At 40.0% G+C, this 19,412-nt stretch overlaps 1 protein-coding gene, 1 long non-coding RNA gene and 1 other non-coding gene across 3 annotated transcripts in view; 2 read left to right on the top strand and 1 right to left on the bottom strand.

Annotated features, from left to right (window-relative positions):
- The window catches only part of LOC132533931 (uncharacterized), a 94,617-nt gene extending 77,195 nt beyond the window's left edge, over positions 1–17,422 (bottom strand). The window contains exons 1-2 of the long non-coding RNA XR_009545693.1: positions 17,285–17,422; positions 3,354–3,533 (exon numbers count right to left, since the gene is read on the bottom strand). This is a non-coding gene — a long non-coding RNA (uncharacterized LOC132533931). The remainder of the gene's footprint in view (positions 1–3,353; positions 3,534–17,284) is intronic.
- The window catches only part of IPO7 (importin 7), a 50,982-nt gene extending 31,905 nt beyond the window's left edge, over positions 1–19,077 (top strand). Inside the window, exons 11-25 of the mRNA XM_007531199.3 lie at positions 2,142–2,218; positions 2,365–2,481; positions 3,969–4,058; positions 4,450–4,615; positions 4,988–5,148; positions 6,908–7,036; positions 8,936–9,002; positions 9,087–9,212; positions 9,831–9,928; positions 11,630–11,725; positions 12,610–12,830; positions 12,944–13,149; positions 13,939–14,145; positions 15,291–15,407; positions 16,450–19,077. Coding sequence (XP_007531261.1) covers positions 2,142–2,218; positions 2,365–2,481; positions 3,969–4,058; positions 4,450–4,615; positions 4,988–5,148; positions 6,908–7,036; positions 8,936–9,002; positions 9,087–9,212; positions 9,831–9,928; positions 11,630–11,725; positions 12,610–12,830; positions 12,944–13,149; positions 13,939–14,145; positions 15,291–15,407; positions 16,450–16,547 — 1,976 coding nt within the window. The 3' untranslated portion in view covers positions 16,548–19,077. The remainder of the gene's footprint in view (positions 1–2,141; positions 2,219–2,364; positions 2,482–3,968; positions 4,059–4,449; positions 4,616–4,987; positions 5,149–6,907; positions 7,037–8,935; positions 9,003–9,086; positions 9,213–9,830; positions 9,929–11,629; positions 11,726–12,609; positions 12,831–12,943; positions 13,150–13,938; positions 14,146–15,290; positions 15,408–16,449) is intronic.
- LOC132534166 (small nucleolar RNA SNORA23) lies at positions 4,190–4,373 on the top strand. Its single transcript, XR_009545839.1, has one exon. It is a non-coding gene; the product is annotated as a small nucleolar RNA SNORA23 (small nucleolar RNA).
- Positions 19,078–19,412: the final 335 nt, after the last annotated feature.

Genomic DNA, 19,412 nt, shown 5'->3' with positions numbered 1-19,412 from the left:
TATGACACTGTTTTAACCAAGCTCTTGGCTTGGAGTCACGCACAGCAGTAATGCACCAGATTTGCATGCTTGAGGCGCCAGAGGACCCAGGTCCAGTATCAGGCACTACCGTTATCCAGAGCTGGGTAGTATTCCTCTCCTGCGTAAAATAGCAAAACCTTTAAGAATTAATGACATTGCGTGGTCTGGGAGTTGGCGCAGTGGATATAGTGTTGGACTCTTGAGCATGAGGTCCCAAGTTCAGCCCCTGTCAACACATATGCTGTGATGTCTGGTCTTTCTCTCAACCTATCTTTCTCATCAGTAAATAAATAAAATATTTATTTAAAAAATAATGATTTTGACATAATGTACCAAAGTAGGAGACTTGGGTGTGGGAGAAGGGTTCAAACATGATGGCAGGGGAGGGCCTAGGTGGGTGGTTAGATTGTTATATGGAGATGTTCCACACGTACAAATACTGTCTCTCTCTGTCTCTTTTTTTTTTTTAAATTTGAGCAGCTCTACATTTTATTTGATTAGGTCAGTAAATGATATCCCTGGGGGCCATTCTCAGCAATTTCTTCCTCAATTTACATTATCCTCTGTTTTTTTTTTTTTTTTCCTCTTTTTTTTTTATTGGGGAATTAATGTTTTACATTCCACAGTAAATACAATAGTTTGTACATGCATAACATTCCCCAGTTTCCCATATAACAATACAACCCCCACTAGGTCCTCTGAATCCTTCTTGGCAAATACTCTCTTACTGTCAGCTGTACACCACTAATCCTAGGTGGGTGGGTTAGATTGTTATGTGGAGATGTTCCACATGTACAAATACTGTCTGTTACTGTTAGCTGTACACCACTAATCCTAGGTGGGTTGTTATATGGAAATGTTACACACGTACAAATACTATCTGTTACTGTCAGCTGTACACCACTTATCCCCTACACTAAGGAGAAAAAAATGATGGTGGACTAGGACGTAGCCTACCCAATAGAGTTTATGCTTTGTCGTGTGAAAGAACCCAAGTTCAAGTCCCCAAGTCCCCCCCCCCCCCACCCCACTACATGGTTGTACTGCAAAGAGCAGGCCAGTAAGTGGTGAAGTGGCCAAATGTTAGATTCTTAAGTGTGGCATCCTGAGTTTAATCCTTGCGTATTATGTGCCAGAATGATGGTCTGTTTCCCTCCGTTCTTAAACGTACACATAAATATACATGTAAATTAATTACCGGATAGTGACAGAGAAACCGACATGGAATGTGGCATCAGTCTGGCAGGCTTGTCTGGTAATCTGCTTGAGACTTCATGTTTTGAAAGTCCAGCACGCCACCTCCTAGGCAGCTTACAAACACACAGATACAAGTGTGTACCAGGTTTTGACTACTAAGAATACCTGTGTGGATTCCAAAAGTGTTAGGCATTCTGGATCATGATAACACAAAGTATTGGAAGAAGCTGGGGGGAAAGTGTTTATTTCGTACACTCCTTAGCATTGTGTCTAAATTATATTTTTATACCATCAGTTATCATATGGGAATTCAGACAGTGCATACAACAATGTTACAAGGAGTCTCAAACCAAAACAATGGTGATTTAACTAATGCTATTTGCCCTTCCTACTGAGATATTGCAGACTTTTAATAGTTTGTATTTTTGTTACACTGTTGTGAAGATTCCCAAACTTAATAGTGCTTATGTATAAGAAATACAAATTAGGAGAAAATCATGAATAAGCATTTAAGTTGACTGATGAAAAGACTTGGAACTAGGTTTTGCCAAATGTCTGGGTTATTTTCCATTGTTTGTATTGCCAGAGCCTCATACATGCACGCCTCCATTATTCCTCAGCAGGCTTTTCATTCATTCTCTTCATTATTGCAGATTCAGAGAGAGACTGTGGCACTGATCACCCATCCATAGAGCTTTCTCTGCCTGATAATGTCCCCTTTGTGCCAAGGCTTTGCCCATGGTAGCATGCACACAGCCTACTGGGTGAAATATATCCTGGCCCTGGGTGCATTTTGTTACTCACCTTGTGTGAAAAATTTAGCAAAAAATTAGGTTCCTTGATAGATTTTTTTCCTATGAATCGTCATATCATATTCAAATGTGTTGATATCTACATTTGTTAATTTTAAATTTATGTTCTAGATGTATTTGAAGATTTTATTTCTCCTACTACTGCTGCCCAGACGCTTTTGTTCACAGCCTGTAGCAAGAGGAAAGAGGTAAGTTACTTAACTTACGTAGCTTAACTATTTAAAATTAATCTAAGTAGACATTTTTCAATGCTTTTTTCAGGAAGTTGTTTTAATAATGATTTTTCAAAAAATGTTTATGTATTCAAGAGAGCATCACTTTTCCCCCATGCTAGGTGTTACAGAAGACTATGGGGTTTTGCTACCAGATTCTCACAGAGCCAAACGCAGACCCTCGGAAAAAGGACGGGGCGCTCCATATGATCGGCTCCTTAGCTGAGATACTCCTGAAGGTATCACAGCCTCTGCTTGTTGTTTCACAATGACTTTAGTTATGCTTGCCTTTTTATTTATTTACTTACTCACTCATTTAGTAATTGTTTACCAAAGCACTGTTCAGCTCTGGCATTTGGTGGGTGCAGGGAATTGAATGTGGAGCTTTGAAGCCGCAGGCATGAGAGTCTGTTTGCATAACTATTATGCCATTTACCCTCCAGCCTTTATTTTATTATTTATTAGATAAGAGACGGGTATCGACAGTGAAGTAAAGGGGTGGATGGTGAGGAGAGAAAGTTGTAGCCATGTTTTGTCACCACTCATGAAGAGCCTCCCCCCCCCCCCCCGCCGGTGGGGTGCAGGGACTCAAACCCAGGTCCTTGTGCACCGAAGCTGGTGCACCACCACCCTGCCTTCAGTGTTACAGTTTTTGTTAGTGCCAGCTTGAGATATACCTAGCATACAATTAAAGCTTCCTGCTTTGTGGTCTTTTGTGTTTATTGACAGTTATTCCAAACATTTTCAGCACCCTAATGGCAGGCCTTATTTTTTTAAAAAAAATTATCAGCACTTGTCTCCAAGGCCTCCAGGAACAGTGGATTCATGGTGCAGGCACCGAGCCCAGCAATAACCCTGGAGGGAAAAAATAAATTAATAAAAGTTTTCTAAGAAAATTTTAATTAAAATTTCCAGTGTTCACTACCACGACTCCACTTAAAATACAGTACTTGTAAAAACAGTGATGTGAAAGGGGAAATGAGTTCTATGATAAAATCAGGTGTAAGAAAGTTGGATTTATTGGGGTCTAGGTGACAGTGCATGGGTTAAGCCCACATAGTATGAACCACAAGGACCCACGCAAGAATTCCAGATTGAGCCCCTGGCTTACCACTTATAGGGGAGTTGCTTTGCAAGCAATGAAGTAGGTCTGCAGGTGTCTATGTTTCTCTCCCCTTCTCTATCCTCCCCTCCTGTTGATTTCTCTCTGTCCTGTCCAACAACAGTGGAAAAAAGATGGCCTCCAGTAGCAGTGAATTCACAATGCAGCCACCGAGTCCCAGCAATAACCCTGGAGGCAAAAAAAAAAAAAAGATAGAAAAGAAAATTGTGGGCAGGGAGACAGCATAATGGTTATGCAAACAGACTTTCATGCCTGAGGTTCCTAAGTCCCAGGTTCAATCCCCTGCACCGCCATAAGCCAGAGCTGAGCAGTGCTCTGGTGTTTCTCTGTGTGTGTCTCTCTGCATCTCTCTCAAAAATAAAATTATTAAAAAAAAAAAAAGTTAAAAGAAAAGAAAATTGAATTTATTTTGTCATGTTGACTGAGGCTAGAGTTTCTAGTTCACATGCTAAAAAGGAAGAAAAAAATGGATGTGTATGTTGGGGTAAAAAAATAAGCAGAATAGTGTATATCACTAGTTGTTTTTACTGATGCTGTGGTTATTTGACATCTTAGATGATTGTATTTACAACTCTTTCAAAAATAAAATCTTTATATTTGCAGAAGAAAATCTACAAAGACCAAATGGAGTACATGCTACAGAATCACGTTTTCCCGCTCTTCAGCAGCGAATTAGGCTACATGAGAGCAAGGGTAATGTTGTTCAATCATTTGTTTGTCTTGTTATAAACTGTGTCGACGCTCATGTTTGCTTGAGCCAAACTGCTCATCTCTGTTCAAGTATTTTAAAGGTTTGCTTTTAGATTTTTTTTAAATGGCTGCTCTAATTAATGTGTGCACAGTTTTTATCTGTGTCTGGTAGCAGTGTCTGTCTGTGTTTTGCATTCAGATCTTGCTATCCACACAAGCAACATGCAGCCAGAGAATAAGTTGGGATCATAGTACTGGTTTAGTGTTGTCTCTTCAGACATAACTACCACTGGCCAGCCTCCAAATTCCCACACACAACCATGCAAAAAACTACTATACCACTGCGAGGCTTAGTATGAGATATAAATGTAGTAACTCAGTGCATCTTTTACAGGCTTGCTGGGTTCTTCACTATTTTTGTGAAGTGAAGTTCAAAAGTGACCAGAACCTCCAAACAGCATTAGAATTGACACGAAGATGTCTAATTGATGATAGGGAAATGCCTGTAAAAGTGGAAGCTGCCATTGCTCTTCAAGTATTGATCAGTAACCAAGAAAAAGGTAAATGATTCAGTTCATACAGTGCTCTGACTTATTATTATTATTTGTATTTGTTTATTGGGTAGAAACAACCAAAAATTAAGCGGGAAGGGGGTGATGAAGAGGGAGCCAGACACCTGAAACATCTCTTCAACAGTCGCAAGGCATTCTGCCTGCAGATGGATCCAAGGACTCGAACCGGGGGCCTACCCATGGTGTAACGTTCGCTCAACCAGGTGCAACACCACCTGGCCCCCACAGTACAGTGTCTTTACACAAGACATAATTCCAGAAACTCAGTATATTGTGTGTTTATTTTAAAGTAGTTATTTTCATACTTTTTTCCAGTCAAGTTTTAATAAGCTTTAGCTAAATCATTTTTTTCTCTTATAGCTAAAGAATATATCACACCATTCATCAGACCTGTCATGCAGGCTCTTCTTCATATTATAAGAGAAACAGAAAATGATGATCTTACCAATGTCATTCAGAAAATGATTTGTGAATATAGTGAAGAAGTTACTCCTATTGCAGTAGAAATGACACAGCATTTGGTATGTTATTTGAAGCAATTTAATGTATGCATGATTTTCAGTGGTGTAGGGGTTTGAAACTGGGACTTTGGAGTCTTAGGCATGAGAGTCTCTTTGTATAACCATTATGTTGTCTACTCCTGCTATTTTTGAAATTATTTACTGGCTAGAGACAGAAAAACTGAGAGGGCTTGGGGGGCTATGGGAGGAGAGACAGACCTTTGGTACTGCTTCACCACTTGTGCAGGGTCTTGAACCTGGGTTTCTTGCACAAGGTAACAACATGTTTGCTCAGCTGGGTGCTTCACTGCTTGACCCCTGTGGAGTATTCTTAACACTGGGAGAAAAGAGGTATAAAAAGCTAAAGGCAGGGTGCCGGGTGGTGGCACACCAGGTCAGGCACACATAGTAATAAGTGCACGGAACCCCACAAAGATGCCAGTGTGAGCCGCCAGCTGTAATGCAGTTGATTCACAAGCAGGGAAGCAGGTCTGCGGGTGTCTTCTACTCCCTATTTCCTGCCCTCTCAATTTCTCTGTCTTTTGAAAAAATAGCCACCAAGACCAGTGGATTTGTAGTGCCGGCATCAAGCTCCAGTAATAACCCAAGAGGGAAAAAGAGAGGGAGGGATGCACTGGGATTCACTCCTGGGCTTTTTGCTCCACATGGCAAGTTCTCAACTACTGCTGTGTGTGCAGCTTTCTGAATACTTAGGAAAGATGAAGTAGAGATATTAACTACTTACCCGTTTCATTTAAAAAAAAAAATTTATTTATTATTTCCTTTTGTTGCCCTTATTTTATTGTTGTAGTTATCATTGTTGTTAATGTCATTGTTGTTGAATAGGACAGAGAAATGGAAAGAGAAGGGGAAGACAGAGAGGGGAAAGATAGACATCTGCAGACCTGTTTCACCACCTGTGAAGCGACTCCCCTGCAGGTGGGGAGCCGGGGGCTTGAACTGGGATCCTTACGCCGGTCCTTGGTCTTTGCGCCACATGCACTCAACCCGTTGCGCTACTGCCCGACTCTCTACTTATTCATTTCTAATGAACTGCTTCTAGGCATTTTGTAGTTCATCCTTATTATGCATAGTCCCAAACTTAAGAATAAGCAGTGTGAATAATTTAAGGATAGGAGGAAGCATAAATGTGTTTTCACCATTTTACTCAGTGCTACCCTTCATGCAGTTTTATCTGATGCAGTTTGTATTCCTGCTGATAAATACTGGATTAATGAAGCGGAGTCCTCCTCAGCATGACTCTATCCCCAGAGCCCTCTCTCCCCTGTCCCCGGTAGAAAAGGAAGAGCAGATCCCACTTGACACAGGTGGTTCCACTGTGATGCAGCTTTGCAGTAACTTAATTCACCTATGAACTATGAAGTGTTTGTAGTTGATACAGCAGATAAACATTGAATTGTTTTGTTAACTGAACACTGCTCAGATTTGGGAATCAGAGGGATTGAGCCTGAAATCGTGGAGCCTCAGCTATAAAGGTCTGTAGCTATACTATCTCCCCAGCCTCAGTGCTAAACACTGGCTTTGTCTCCTTTCTCCTCAACAGTGCATTGTAGTTCCTAAATGAAATGTCAGCGAACAAAGGCCAAGTACACTAGTCACTTAGTTGCTTAGTGGTGGCATTTGCTTTGAATTTATGCTTTAAATTATTGATGATCAGAATGGCGACATTGCAACAGTGAAAACCTTGAAAATTTAGCAGTTTCAAACCCAAACTGTACTGCTTTAAAGTGAGTTTACATGATATTCTCTTTGAATATAGGCGATGACATTTAATCAGGTGATCCAGACTGGACCAGATGAAGAGGGAAGTGATGACAAAGCAGTCACTGCTATGGGCATTTTAAATACGATCGATACACTGCTTAGTGTAGTTGAAGATCATAAAGAGGTAAGAATACAATCAATTCATTGTTCAGGGAATTTCAAACCATACTTCCACTGCTGATGCTTCCTTAGAGGACTCCTCACTTAAATTTCTGGTCACCTAATATTTATTTGGCCCTGTTTTAGTTTTTCTAAACATGTATTTATTAATGAGAACAGGAGGGCCAGGTAATGGTGCCCCTGGTTCCAAAGCACTTGTCCCAGTGCACAAGGACCTGTGTCCCCACCTGCAGCAGGAAAACTTACAGTCTGTGAAGCAGGGCTGCAGGTCTGCCCCCTCCCCTCCCCTCCTCACTCCCTCCCCACCTGCAGCAGGAAAGCTTACAGTCTGTGAAGCAGGGCTGCAGGTCTGCCCCCCTCCCCTCCCATCCCCACTCCCTCCCTCACCCCTTCCCTGTCGATTTCTGACTGTTTATCAAAAGCAAAATTAACGAGAGCAAGAGAACCATAGCACTGCTTACCCACATGTGACAGTAGAAATCAGACTTGTGCTTGTACTGCCCCTTGCCACTGCAGTTTCACTCAGATGTCCCCACGGGACTGTTTTGCCTTCAGCAAACAAGCCAGAATTGAGCAGTGCTCTAGTTAAAAATATAACAATTCTTCCTAGTTCAGTCCATGACATGTGGCATTAAATGAATGATGGCCTGTTTCTCTCTCTCTCTCTCTCTCTAAAGAAGTTGTTTATTCATGAGAAAGATAGGAGTGAGAAAGAACCAGATGTACTTGTGCTTTGCACCATTTGCACTTAACCTGCTGTGCTACCGCCCAACTCCCAATATCTCTATTTTCTTAATTATATTTTATAGGAGACTACCTCATCCTTTTTATTTAAATTGCATGACCAAAACATCTTTGTTGTACTCTGCCTATGGTTTTGCTGAAGACTTAACCTGGGGTCTCAGAGCCCTAGGCATAGAAGTCATTTGCATAACTATTTTATATTTTGCTTTTTTATTATTTTTTACTATTGGATAGAGACAAATTAATGGGAGGAGGAGGTATAGAGGGAAAAAGACAGATGCCTCCAGAACCTTGGAGATTTTGCTTCTATTGATTTTTTTTTTTAATAGCTTTGTTTATTTTTTATTATTTACTTAAAATTTTTTATATTTATTTTTCCTTATGTTGCCTTTGTTGTTGTACTTATTGTTGTTGTTGGATAGGACAGAGAGAAATGGAGAGAGGAGGGGAAGACAGAGAGGAGGACAGAAAGATAGACACCTGCAGACCTGCTTCACCGCCTGTGAAGCGACTCCCCTGCAGGTGGGGAGCCGGGGGCTCATACCAGGATCCTATGCCGGTCCCTGTTCTTTGCGCCGCTGTACCACCGCCGACACCCGATAGCCTTATTTATTAGTGACCAATAGAGAGAATCTATGCATCACTGACATTTGTGATATAGGGCATTGCACTCAGGTTTGTGCTTGCGAATTCAGTCTTTTATATACTTTACTGCAACTATTTTTTTCATTGTTATTTTCAATTTTTGTTTTTACTTTTGGCCAGATCACTAGTAAACTCTTGCTTATGGGAGTATTAAAGAATACATCTAGAACCTCCAACCTCAGGCATGAAACTTGGTGCTACCTCCCAGCCCTGATAGTAATGTTATATTTTAAACAAACCTCAATTCCAGATTGCATTTCAAAACAAAGATAATGTTAACTCTTAATAATATTGAATATTTATCATCATTTTACATTTATTATTGTTTTGCCAGAGCAGGGCTCAGTTCTGATTTACAGTAGTACAGAGTACTGAACCTAGGACCTTTTGTGCCACGTGCATAAAAGATCTTTCTTATATGCTTTATGCTGTCTCCCCAGCCCTTAAATTTACATTTAAATACATTGATTGGTAATACTCACCCTGTGTTTCTATGACTTTTTTTTTGTCATAGATAACCCAGCAGCTTGAGGGCATCTGCTTACAGGTCATTGGAACTGTCTTACAGCAGCATGTCTTGGGTATGTATGCACCTGTTTTTGCTATGATTATCCATCATTTAAGTGCACTAAGCCCTGCTGTAATGCGTCACTATTCCCGTTTAGAATTCTACGAGGAGATCTTCTCCCTAGCACATAGTCTGACTTGCCAGCAAGTGTCTGCACAGATGTGGCAGCTGCTGCCTCTGGTGTTTGAGGTCTTTCAGCAAGACGGCTTTGACTACTTTACAGGTAGGTCTAGTCAGCATTGACTTTCCATTGTAAATCAATCCTGATCAGCTCAGCTAGACATATGCTTTGACATAAGTGCTTTAGACACTTTAGGCTACATAAAACAAGCATACTGGTAATTGGTAGCTTTAATGTGTTACATATACAGTTTAATATTTTAAAAGCTATTTTGTTGGTGTGTCAAAGTAAAGGAGTTTGAGAGGAAGGAGGATAAAGGAAGGGTAGCAGAGGTGTAGGGTCGTCCAGGAAGTGGCACAGTGAATAAAGTGCTGGACTCTGAAACTAAGGGGCCTGAGTTATATCCCTGGCAACATATGTAACAGTGATATCTGGTTCTCTATTTATCTCTCATTAATAGATAATTAAAATAATAAAAAGAAAAAAGATCTTTGGGGCCCTGGTGCATAATGAAATTTTACTCATATATCAGTGATAGTGCTGTAAATTATTAACCCCTTAGAAACATCCTATAGATATAGAGAGTTAACAGTAGCCTTGTTTCTATATAATTATAAATGATCATTTATATTGAGAGCAAGACCATTACAGATTAGCCTTTTTGTGATTTTTAGAAATAAATATTTCATATTAGTATTGATATCTGATTTTTTAATACAGATATGATGCCTTTGCTTCATAATTATGTAACAGTTGATACAGACACACTTCTGTCTGATACGAAGTATCTCGAAATGATTTACAGTATGTGCAAAAAGGTATGTCTTTTAGTTCCTGTCAGAGCATATATCATAAAGTTCTTGAATGTTATAAACTTTTTACAGATAAAAACAGCCTTTGATCTGTAGATGCCACATTACAACAACCAAAACATTTGGGAGGTAGGCCTACAAATGGCCCTCCTTTCCCAACCCCAGTGTCAGGATTGTGTTTTCCAAGCAAGATGCTAGTATATTAGCGGAGATTTTTGTAGTTCTTTATACGTTAGAATTTGATATCCCAGGCAATGAGATAACATCAGATAATAATACAAAAATACTTTCATGCCTGAGGCTCTGACATCTCAGGTTCAATCCCTAGCACCACCACAACTGAGCAGTGTTCTGAAGAAATTAACAAAACAAACGAAAAGCACCTTCCAGGGCCAGGTGGTGGTACATCTGGTTAATCCCACAGTGAACAAGGATGCAGGTTCAAAACCCTAGCCCCGGAAGCCAGGCAGTAGCACAGCGGGTTAAGCTCACACGCACAAAACTCTAGCCCCCGCCCCCACCTGCAAGGGGAAGCTTCACAAGTGGTGAAGCAGGGCTGGACTTGTCTCTCTGTCTACCTCCCTTTCCCCTCTCAATTACTGGCTCTCTCTCTCTCTGTCTAGTTATAAATGAATAAAAGTATGTTAAAAAGGAAAACAAACAGCAGCAGCAGCAACAACAACAACAAAAACCTTTCCTGGATACTTAAGACTCCACGCTGTGCGTGCCTGTGCACTGAATATTGCATTTGTTCCTACAAACTAGCCAGTGATTCGTTCACTTTTGTCTTCACTGCCAGGTCTCCCTTTTCATATAGAAAGACCTGACAGCATTAAAGTTGTTGGGGACCAGGCTCAATTCTGGACCCTGCCCGTGACAAAGCAGGTGCACTTTCTTTTTTTTTTCTTTTTATATATATATATATATTTTTTTTTGTTTGTTTATTGTTTTTTTTTTCCTCCTCCAGGGTTATTGCTGGGCTCGGTGCCTGCACCATGAATCCACCGCTCCTGGAGGCCACTTTTTTTCCCCCTTTGGTTGCCCTTGTTGTAGCTTCGTTGTGGTTATTATTATTGCCCTTGTTGACGCAATTCGTTGTTGGATAGGACAGAGAGAAATGGAGAGAGGAGGGGAAGACAGAGAAGGGGAGAGAAAGACAGACACCTGCAGACCTGCTTCATCACCTGTGAAGTGACTCCCCTGCAGGTGGGGAGCCGGGGGCTCGAACCGGGATCCTTACGCCGGTCCCTGCGCTTTGCGCCACATACGCTTAACCCACTGCGCCACCGCCCGACCCCCGCAGGTGCACTTTCTAAGTGAGCCACCTTGTGGACTCTAGACATGATTCTTTATCTCCGTGCCATCACTGCCATATGACTCTTTCACATAGAAAGAAGGGGGTGAGGAATAGACAGGCACAGCACCAAGGCTTTTTCCTCTAGTGCACAGAGACGGACTCAAAACAACTGGTTTTCCAGCCTGAGCTAGACTCTCTCAGATACTTCTGGGGGACACCATTCTCAAGGAACAAATGGCCGCCAGGAGCAGTGTATTCATCCAGTAGTCGTTGAGCCCCAGCACTAACACTATGGCAGTGAAAGAGAAGAGAAGAGGAAAGAGACACTTCCAAGACTGTACATCGAACTGGAATTTCTTATTCTAAAGGTTTTGCGATGCGTGTTGCGATTCATATTCTCTGTTGATCAGGTTCTTACAGGAGTCGCAGGAGAGGATGCAGAGTGCCATGCAGCTAAGTTGCTGGAGGTCGTCATTCTGCAGTGCAAAGGACGTGGCATCGACCAGGTCAGTGAGCCTCACGGTCTAGGTGAGGAAAGAGTGAAAGAAACCACTTCTGAGCGGCCAGGCTCGAGCCTCTTGATTCCACACAGGTTACGCGAGCTGCTTGACCTGCCTCGGGTCAAGAAAAGGAACCTTGGGAGCCGGGCGGTAGCCCAGCAGGTTAAGTGCACGTGGCACAAAGCACAAGGACCGGCATAAGGATACCGTTCGAGCCCCCGGCTCCCCACCTGCAGGGGAGTCGCTTCACAGGTGGTGAAGCAGGTCTGCAGGTGTCTTTCTCTCCCCCTCTCTGTCTTCCCCTTCTCTATCCATTTCTATATCCTATTCATCAATGACGACATCAACAACTACTACAATAAAACAAGGGCAACAAAAAGGAATAAATATTAAAGAAAAAAAAAGGAACCCTTCCCTTCATGTATTGTTTTGTTAAAATAGTATCCTCCCGTATGTTTATGACTGGCAAATTTAATGTATCTTTATTTCAAAGATCCTCATGTCTTTGCGGTAAGGTAAATTTAGCCACTAAATTTACATGTTTGATTTTAGTAGTAAGCTCTTTTTCCCCAGTTGTATTGATGTATACTTGACATAACATGTAAGTTTTTGTTATTAGTGTGATGAGTTGACAATATGAAGTGACTACTGCAGTAAGATCAAAAAGTAATGAGTCTATAATTAGTAGACTGTTAGAGCACTGGTAACTAACTACATGAAGACATGAGTTATTCTAAAGTAGGAATTTTCTGTCAAATAAGTCAATATTAAAATCTGTTGGAAGATGTGATTGTGTGGAAGGGAGTATTTGGGCAACAATTAAGGTAAGATGGTCAGGAGAGTTGATAACAGTCGAAGACCTCAGTTTTGGAATGTTTTGCTCTTCGTAGTGTATTCCCTTATTTGTGGAAGCAGCTTTGGAAAGACTGACAAGAGAGGTGAAGACCAGTGAGCTTCGGACCATGTGCCTGCAAGTCGCCATAGCTGCTTTGTATTACAACCCTCACCTGCTTCTCAACACCTTAGAAAATCTCCGCTTCCCTAATAATGTTGAACCAGTTACAAATCATTTTATTACTCAGTGGCTTAATGATGTGGATTGTTTCCTGGGGTAAGTAATACGCTAGTAAAGCTTTGCTTATTTGATTTTATTACAAACTCTGCTTGTTAAAAAATGATGATTTTATAAATTTCTTTTATTGCTTTTTTTTTTTTTTTTTTAAGGCTTCATGACAGAAAGATGTGTGTTCTTGGCCTGTGTGCTCTCATTGACATGGAACAGATACCACAAGTTTTAAATCAGGTTTCTGGACAGATATTGCCAGCTTTTATCCTTTTATTTAATGGGCTAAAACGAGCATATGCTTGTCACGCAGAACATGAGAATGACAGTGATGATGATGATGAGGCCGACGACGACGATGAAACAGGTGCGAACGGGTATTTTATTTAAAACTTTTTGTATGTTTTTTATTATTACTGTTAGTGATGTGTTCATTGTTGGATAGCACAGAAAGAAATGTAGATGGGGAGCCGGGGGCTCGAACCGGGATCCTTAGAGCCAGTCCTTGCGTTTTGCACCGCCTGGCACCGCCTGGCACCGCCCAGCCCCCAAGATGATAATTATTTAGGAGACTTGTACCTATGTCCAATAAGCGAAACAGTTCTATTTGTGGGCGTTAATATTGGGAAACTTCATCTGTCCGTGCTAAGAAGCAAATGTACCTGCACTATATCAAGCAATTCCTAAAAAATTCCAAAGGGGGGAAAAAGCCACAAAGTTTCTAGAGCTTCTGTGATGCTAGTATTAAATGTCAACATACAGACATATATTCAGTAGAGACAGAAAAACGATGAAGAGGAACAGGAAAAAAGACGCCTCCTGCAATACTTCAGCACTCACAAAGCTTCCCTATGCGTGTGGGGTCTGGGACCTTGAGCCAGGGGACTTGGCATGGTGACCAGTATGCTCAACCAAGCACAGCACTCCCCAGCCCCCAGATAAAGTTGTTTCTGTTCACTGGAGAATATGCGTTTAATTATGATTTGTAATTTATCAGTAGTGATTAAGAAATAATAATTGGGGAGTCTGTCCTATCCAATGACTACAATAATAACTACAACAGTAAAACAACAAGGGCAACAAAAGGGAATAAGTAAAGATTAGGAAAAGAAATTAGAATTGTATTAACAAAAGCAGCTGTTCTATTAATTTGTAGAGGAACTGGGCAGCGATGAGGATGACATTGATGAAGACGGGCAAGAATACTTGGAGATTCTGGCTAAGCAGGCGGGTGAAGATGGAGACGATGAAGACTGGGAAGAAGACGATGCTGAGGAGACTGCTCTGGAGGGCTATTCCACAATCATTGACGACGAAGATAACCCTGTTGATGAGTATCAGATATTCAAAGCTATATTTCAAAGTGAGTCAGCTTTGTGTGTCATTCAGGTAACAGTGTCTCTCATTTTCCTGAGGCAGCCACTGTTAGTCATGTCGGCACTGCGCTGTAGTCTAGTCAGTGTGCAGTCGCCTTGTTCAAAGGAACACTGCATGTCAGGAGCACATCATGCGGGCCTGCCAAGGGTGCTCCCACCTCCAGTCTCACGGGAGCAGCGCACCTGCAGTCGTGTGAGTCCCTGGCAGAGAAAACCTTTAGTTTAAAATGCTGCTGTGGTGCTGACACATGAATAGCGCAGCATTTTACCATAAGCTTTGCTCCTCCGTTAATCTTCATACTTTGAAGATTAATCAGGAGGTTGTGGCAGTTTATTCACATCTCTGTCCTATCTAACAGCGACGACATCAATAACAACAACGATTAAAAAAAGGCAACAAGAGGGAAAATAAGTAAATTTAAAAATATTTTTAAAAACTACTACAATACTCTGTGACTCTATCTGATTATATTGAAACCATTAATTTACATCAGATTATTTATTGGATAGTAACAGAGAGAAAGCAAGAGGGAAGCTAGCTGAAATAGGGAGAAAGATACCTCCAGTACTTCTTCATCACTTTTTAAGCTTTTTTGCTATCGTTCGGGACCAGGGGATTAAATTTGATTCCTCACACATTGTAATATGTGTGTGTCAGTGTCCAGCCACATAAATCCTTTTATAGTAATGTTTATAAATATTCAATAGAGGAGAATGGCATAGTCTAATATTTATTCAGTGGCTGCTCAGGTGACTCAGCAGGTAGAGTGCATATCTTGGCTGTATAAATCCTAGGTTCAATTCTTAGTACCATATGGGGATATCAAGTACAGAAACAGACGTAACTTTATGAATGGTGAAAAAGATTCATTTTCTTTTGCCTTATCTCTGTGAGCTTATTTTCTGGCACCATATATAAACTATTTTACAAAAGGATATAGCAGGGCGAAAATGATGAGACGGCACCGTTACTTCCATGTGAAAGATCCCGTGTCCAGGCCTGATGTTACTTTCTAGGAACTAATTTAAGTAGACCAGAATTTCAGCTCTGTGAGTACAGTAGACAGAACACAATGAAAAGGAACGATTGGACTTTTCCTCATTGCTTTTTTTTTTCTTTTCTTTTTGGTAGCTATTCAGAATCGTAATCCTGTGTGGTATCAGGCTCTAACTCATGGACTTAATGAAGAACAAAGAAAACAGTTACAAGACATAGCAACTCTAGCAGATCAAAGAAGAGCAGCCCACGGTATGGTGTTGAATCACAGCCTTTAGTGTAGTTAATGACTAATGAAGCTTAAGTTTCTGTGTTACATAATACCAAAACTATAGCTACTATCACTACAGATAATAGGAATCCTCACTAACATAAGTGGATAAAGTGCCAGGCTCTCAAGCATGAGGCCCTGAATCAGTTCCTGGCAGCACGTGTACCAGAGTGATGTCTGACTCACTCTCTCCTCCTGTCTTTCTCATTAATAAAGAAAATATTTTTAAAAAAGAAAATGGATTTCGGTTTGGGGTATGATTTATGGAGTTGAAGACTACCTTGAATATGTAGCAGTACCTTTATAGTTCAGGATCCTCACAGTGACTTAACAGTAAAAATTAAAAGTACTAATTCTTTAATGTTTCCAATATATTAAGATCCCGTCATTGTGTTTATTATATATATATATATATATATATTTATTTATTTATTTATTTTGAATGGAGACAGGAGGGAGAAATATAACTGCAGTGCTGCTTCAGTGCCTGTGAAGCTCCCCCCATCGCAGGTGGCAGCCCGAGTCTTGAACCTGCGCCTTGCACGTGTATTCTGAGCCAGTGTGCCTCCACTGTGCTCCCGTATCTTAATGTGCCTAAAGAATTCAGAGTGCATTTTTTCAAATGAAGACATTTTAGGTAATACACTTGAATAGTTCTTAATATTATTAAATAAAATATGGGTGGGGGCCAGGCAGTGACACAACTGGTTAAGCGCAAGGTCCCGGGTTCAAGCCCCTAGTCCCCACTCACAGGGGGAAAGCTTCATGAGTAGTGAAGCCAGGCTGTAGGGATGTCTGTCTCTTCTTCACTATCTTCCCCCTTCCTCTCAATTTCTCTCTCTCTCTATCCAATAACAAATAAAATAAAAATATTTAAAATTTGGGTGGAAAATGGAGACCAATTTTGGGACTTGCTGACCGTATTACTATCTAAGCTGTTGTTTTGTTAATATCTGTCAGTTATCAATACTTTCGAAATGGCCGGGTGATTTTAATGCTGCATTAAACTTTCATGTTTTCTAGAATCCAAAATGATTGAGAAGCATGGAGGATACAAATTTAGTGCTCCAGTTGTGCCAAGTTCTTTCAATTTTGGAGGCCCGGCACCAGGGATGAATTGAATTACTACTTTATTTCCTACTGTGTGATTGTAGTGAAGAGCTTGTGTTCCTCCTAGTAGTGGTTCCAGAACTGGTTCATGTTATCTACTCTAAACTAATTGATCAATAATAGATGGACAAAATTACCAAGGAGGTGAGACCTGATCATGCAAGCTGGCACTGAAACGGAAACCAGAGGGTTGGGGGTGGGGTATTGTCTTTATTTTTTTGAAGAAACTTAAGATTTTGACTGAAAGTTCAAGTGACACTGTGGAAATCTGAAACAAGAGGGGATGTCATGAAGGCAGCTTTTCTTTTTCTGAGGAAAAAAATAGGCGTGGGCTACAGGACTATTTAAAATGTCTCATTTACAGTATAAGCTCAAAGGTAGATATAATTTTTACACCTATGAGTATTTGTCCCATTTCTGTCTCTTCTTCCTCATCATTGGGTATCCTTTATATGTAAATATGGTAAGGTGATTGGCCTTATTCATTCTTCATTTTCATCATCTAAGATGGTTCCTGTGTAAACTATTGGACATTTATTGTAGCACTACATAACTGATTAAGGAAAAAAATCTGTAAATGAATTAGCACTTTCATATTGAAACAAGCCTGCTAGCCTATGTATAAAATAGCAAAATGTTTGCTGTTTATAAAAAGAAGGGATGTAATGGGGAGGGGTGGGGTAATTTCAAGTTCTTAATTTAAAGTGAAATAGCAATTTTGTACCTGGTGACTTTGCGGTGCACTCACCTCTGATAGTGACTTGAATTCGGTGTGTTCAAAGGGGTTAGTGATATTTCATTGCTGCTAAAAAAAAAATGGCATTTCCCTCTGTGTCCTATGTTTTTTCTTCAAACTGTGTACAAGTGGATATATCAATACAAGACCTCACTGTAACAGAAAACAAGGTGGTGTTTTCATTTGAAGTATGTAAATTGGCCATAAAGTTCTGCTCTTAAAGAGTTGATCAAAGAATATGACTAAACTGACATATATGCAATCTATTAAAACAACTTAATTTGGCTATTATTTCTTGATCTGATTGCATTTTTTCCTAATTATAATTTTTTTCCTCTGTAGTGGACCTATTTATATCCTGTTATTACAGAGTGCAACTTGCACACTTTAATCAGACACGTAATTAATACCCGCCACCCGGTTCTACCATCTCCCAACCCATGTTGTTGATTGTGGTATCTGTTCTTAAATAGATTAAAGGTAAACAATTCCCTCCTAAAACCACTATTGATACCACTGCAAAATCAAGCCAGCAAAAAAAAAAAAAAAGGACAATGTCGGAGGTTGGCTTCTTCCCTTTTCCTAACTGCATGTTCAAAAATAAGTCTTTATTGGTCTGAAACTAGACATCTGTCAGATGAGGCATACATTTGGGTTATTTTTTATATACGTGTATACACGAAATATTTCAGATTGAAAGTAGCATCTCAATGGATTGAAAACTATTAAATGCTGTTGTCTATAACAGACTAGGAAAATTGTAGTTGTAAGACTGCGGCAGATGCACATATATTTAAAATGCATATAACAAAAACCCAACGTTGTGTTTTTCTTATATGCCAATAATTAAGCCACTGCTGTTGGCACTGTTTGGTTTTCTATTTTAACACTGAAGGAATGAAAGTATTTCCTATATTTATGAATTTCCTATGAAGAATCTTGGCCAAAAAAAAAAATTGTCTAAGATGTGGGTGAAAACTGTTAATCAAGTATGTTTCTACTTTCCCCACCCCACTGTGGATGCCATCTGTATACGTTAGGTTGCTTAGTGGAATTTCATTATTATATAAAGATCAGTAATGTTAAAATTGAGTTGTATATATGCAACATTGTGTACAGATGGGGAAATATTGAATAGTATTCAGCATTTTTGTCTTCCTTTATTTTTTCTCTCTGAATACCTGGTGTACTTTTTAAAATTTCAGACTTCACTGCTATCTGAATTGACTATTTCAATTTTCACATTGTTAATCAAAAACCATATCTAATAAAGGCTCTAGCTGTTCCCATGCACAGTATGAAAATTCTCGTTTGCTGAGGTTCTAAGAAAAATGTATTGACATGTCTTTGAGAAGTTTTATTGTCTCCTGTGTCATACAGTCCAAACTACGTTCAATTTACAGGTTTTAACTGAAATTAAAGACCTCTAAATTATATTTGTTGTTAGTATTCAAATGATAGTTTCTAACGCATCTATTATATACCTCAATTATTTTTAATTATTTACTAAAATTTAACACAAAACTTTAGTTTCTAATACATCATGCATCTTTGTGTCTGTTTTCAGATAAGGTAGAAATATTGGGTTACTTTAAGAGTAATGTATTTATAAACCTGCAAAGCAGTTTTTTTTGTTTGTTTTTTAACAGCTTTACCCACACTAACCTGTAACTTGTTTCTTTGTAGAATTTTAACTGGCTTTGTTTAGGTTTTAGTATTTGTCTTTGTTAAGCATAAAGTGTTTTTGTAAGTTTAAAGCCATCCATTTTTTTTAAACCTATTTTAAATAAAGGAAGTTGATCTGTCTTCTTCTGCAGGTAATAAAATGGTGATTGCTAATCTAAACACCTTATAAAGCCACGACTAATATGCTCACCTCTGGGAACTCAGGGTATTGAATAGAGGCTGCCAGACTGCAGCCTCTATCGCTGTGTTTCGCTATTCAATCCCACATGTGTGTAACCCCTGAAGTAAGCATGAAGGGAAAGTTATGAAGAATTGTACGGGCACTCACTGGGGAGCGCACGTGTTACAGTGCACAAGAACCCAGGTTCAACACCCCGCCCCATCCACACCTGCATGGGGAAAGGGGTGCAGGCGTCTATCTCACTCTCCCCTCCTGAATTCTGTCTCTATCCAA

The sequence above is a fragment of the Erinaceus europaeus genome, chromosome 17 (assembly GCF_950295315.1).
Source record: "Erinaceus europaeus chromosome 17, mEriEur2.1, whole genome shotgun sequence".
NCBI classification, from domain to species: Eukaryota; Metazoa; Chordata; class Mammalia; order Eulipotyphla; family Erinaceidae; genus Erinaceus; species Erinaceus europaeus.
The sequence above is the reverse complement of the archived record's forward strand: the minus strand, read 5'-3'. Positions and strand labels throughout refer to the sequence as shown.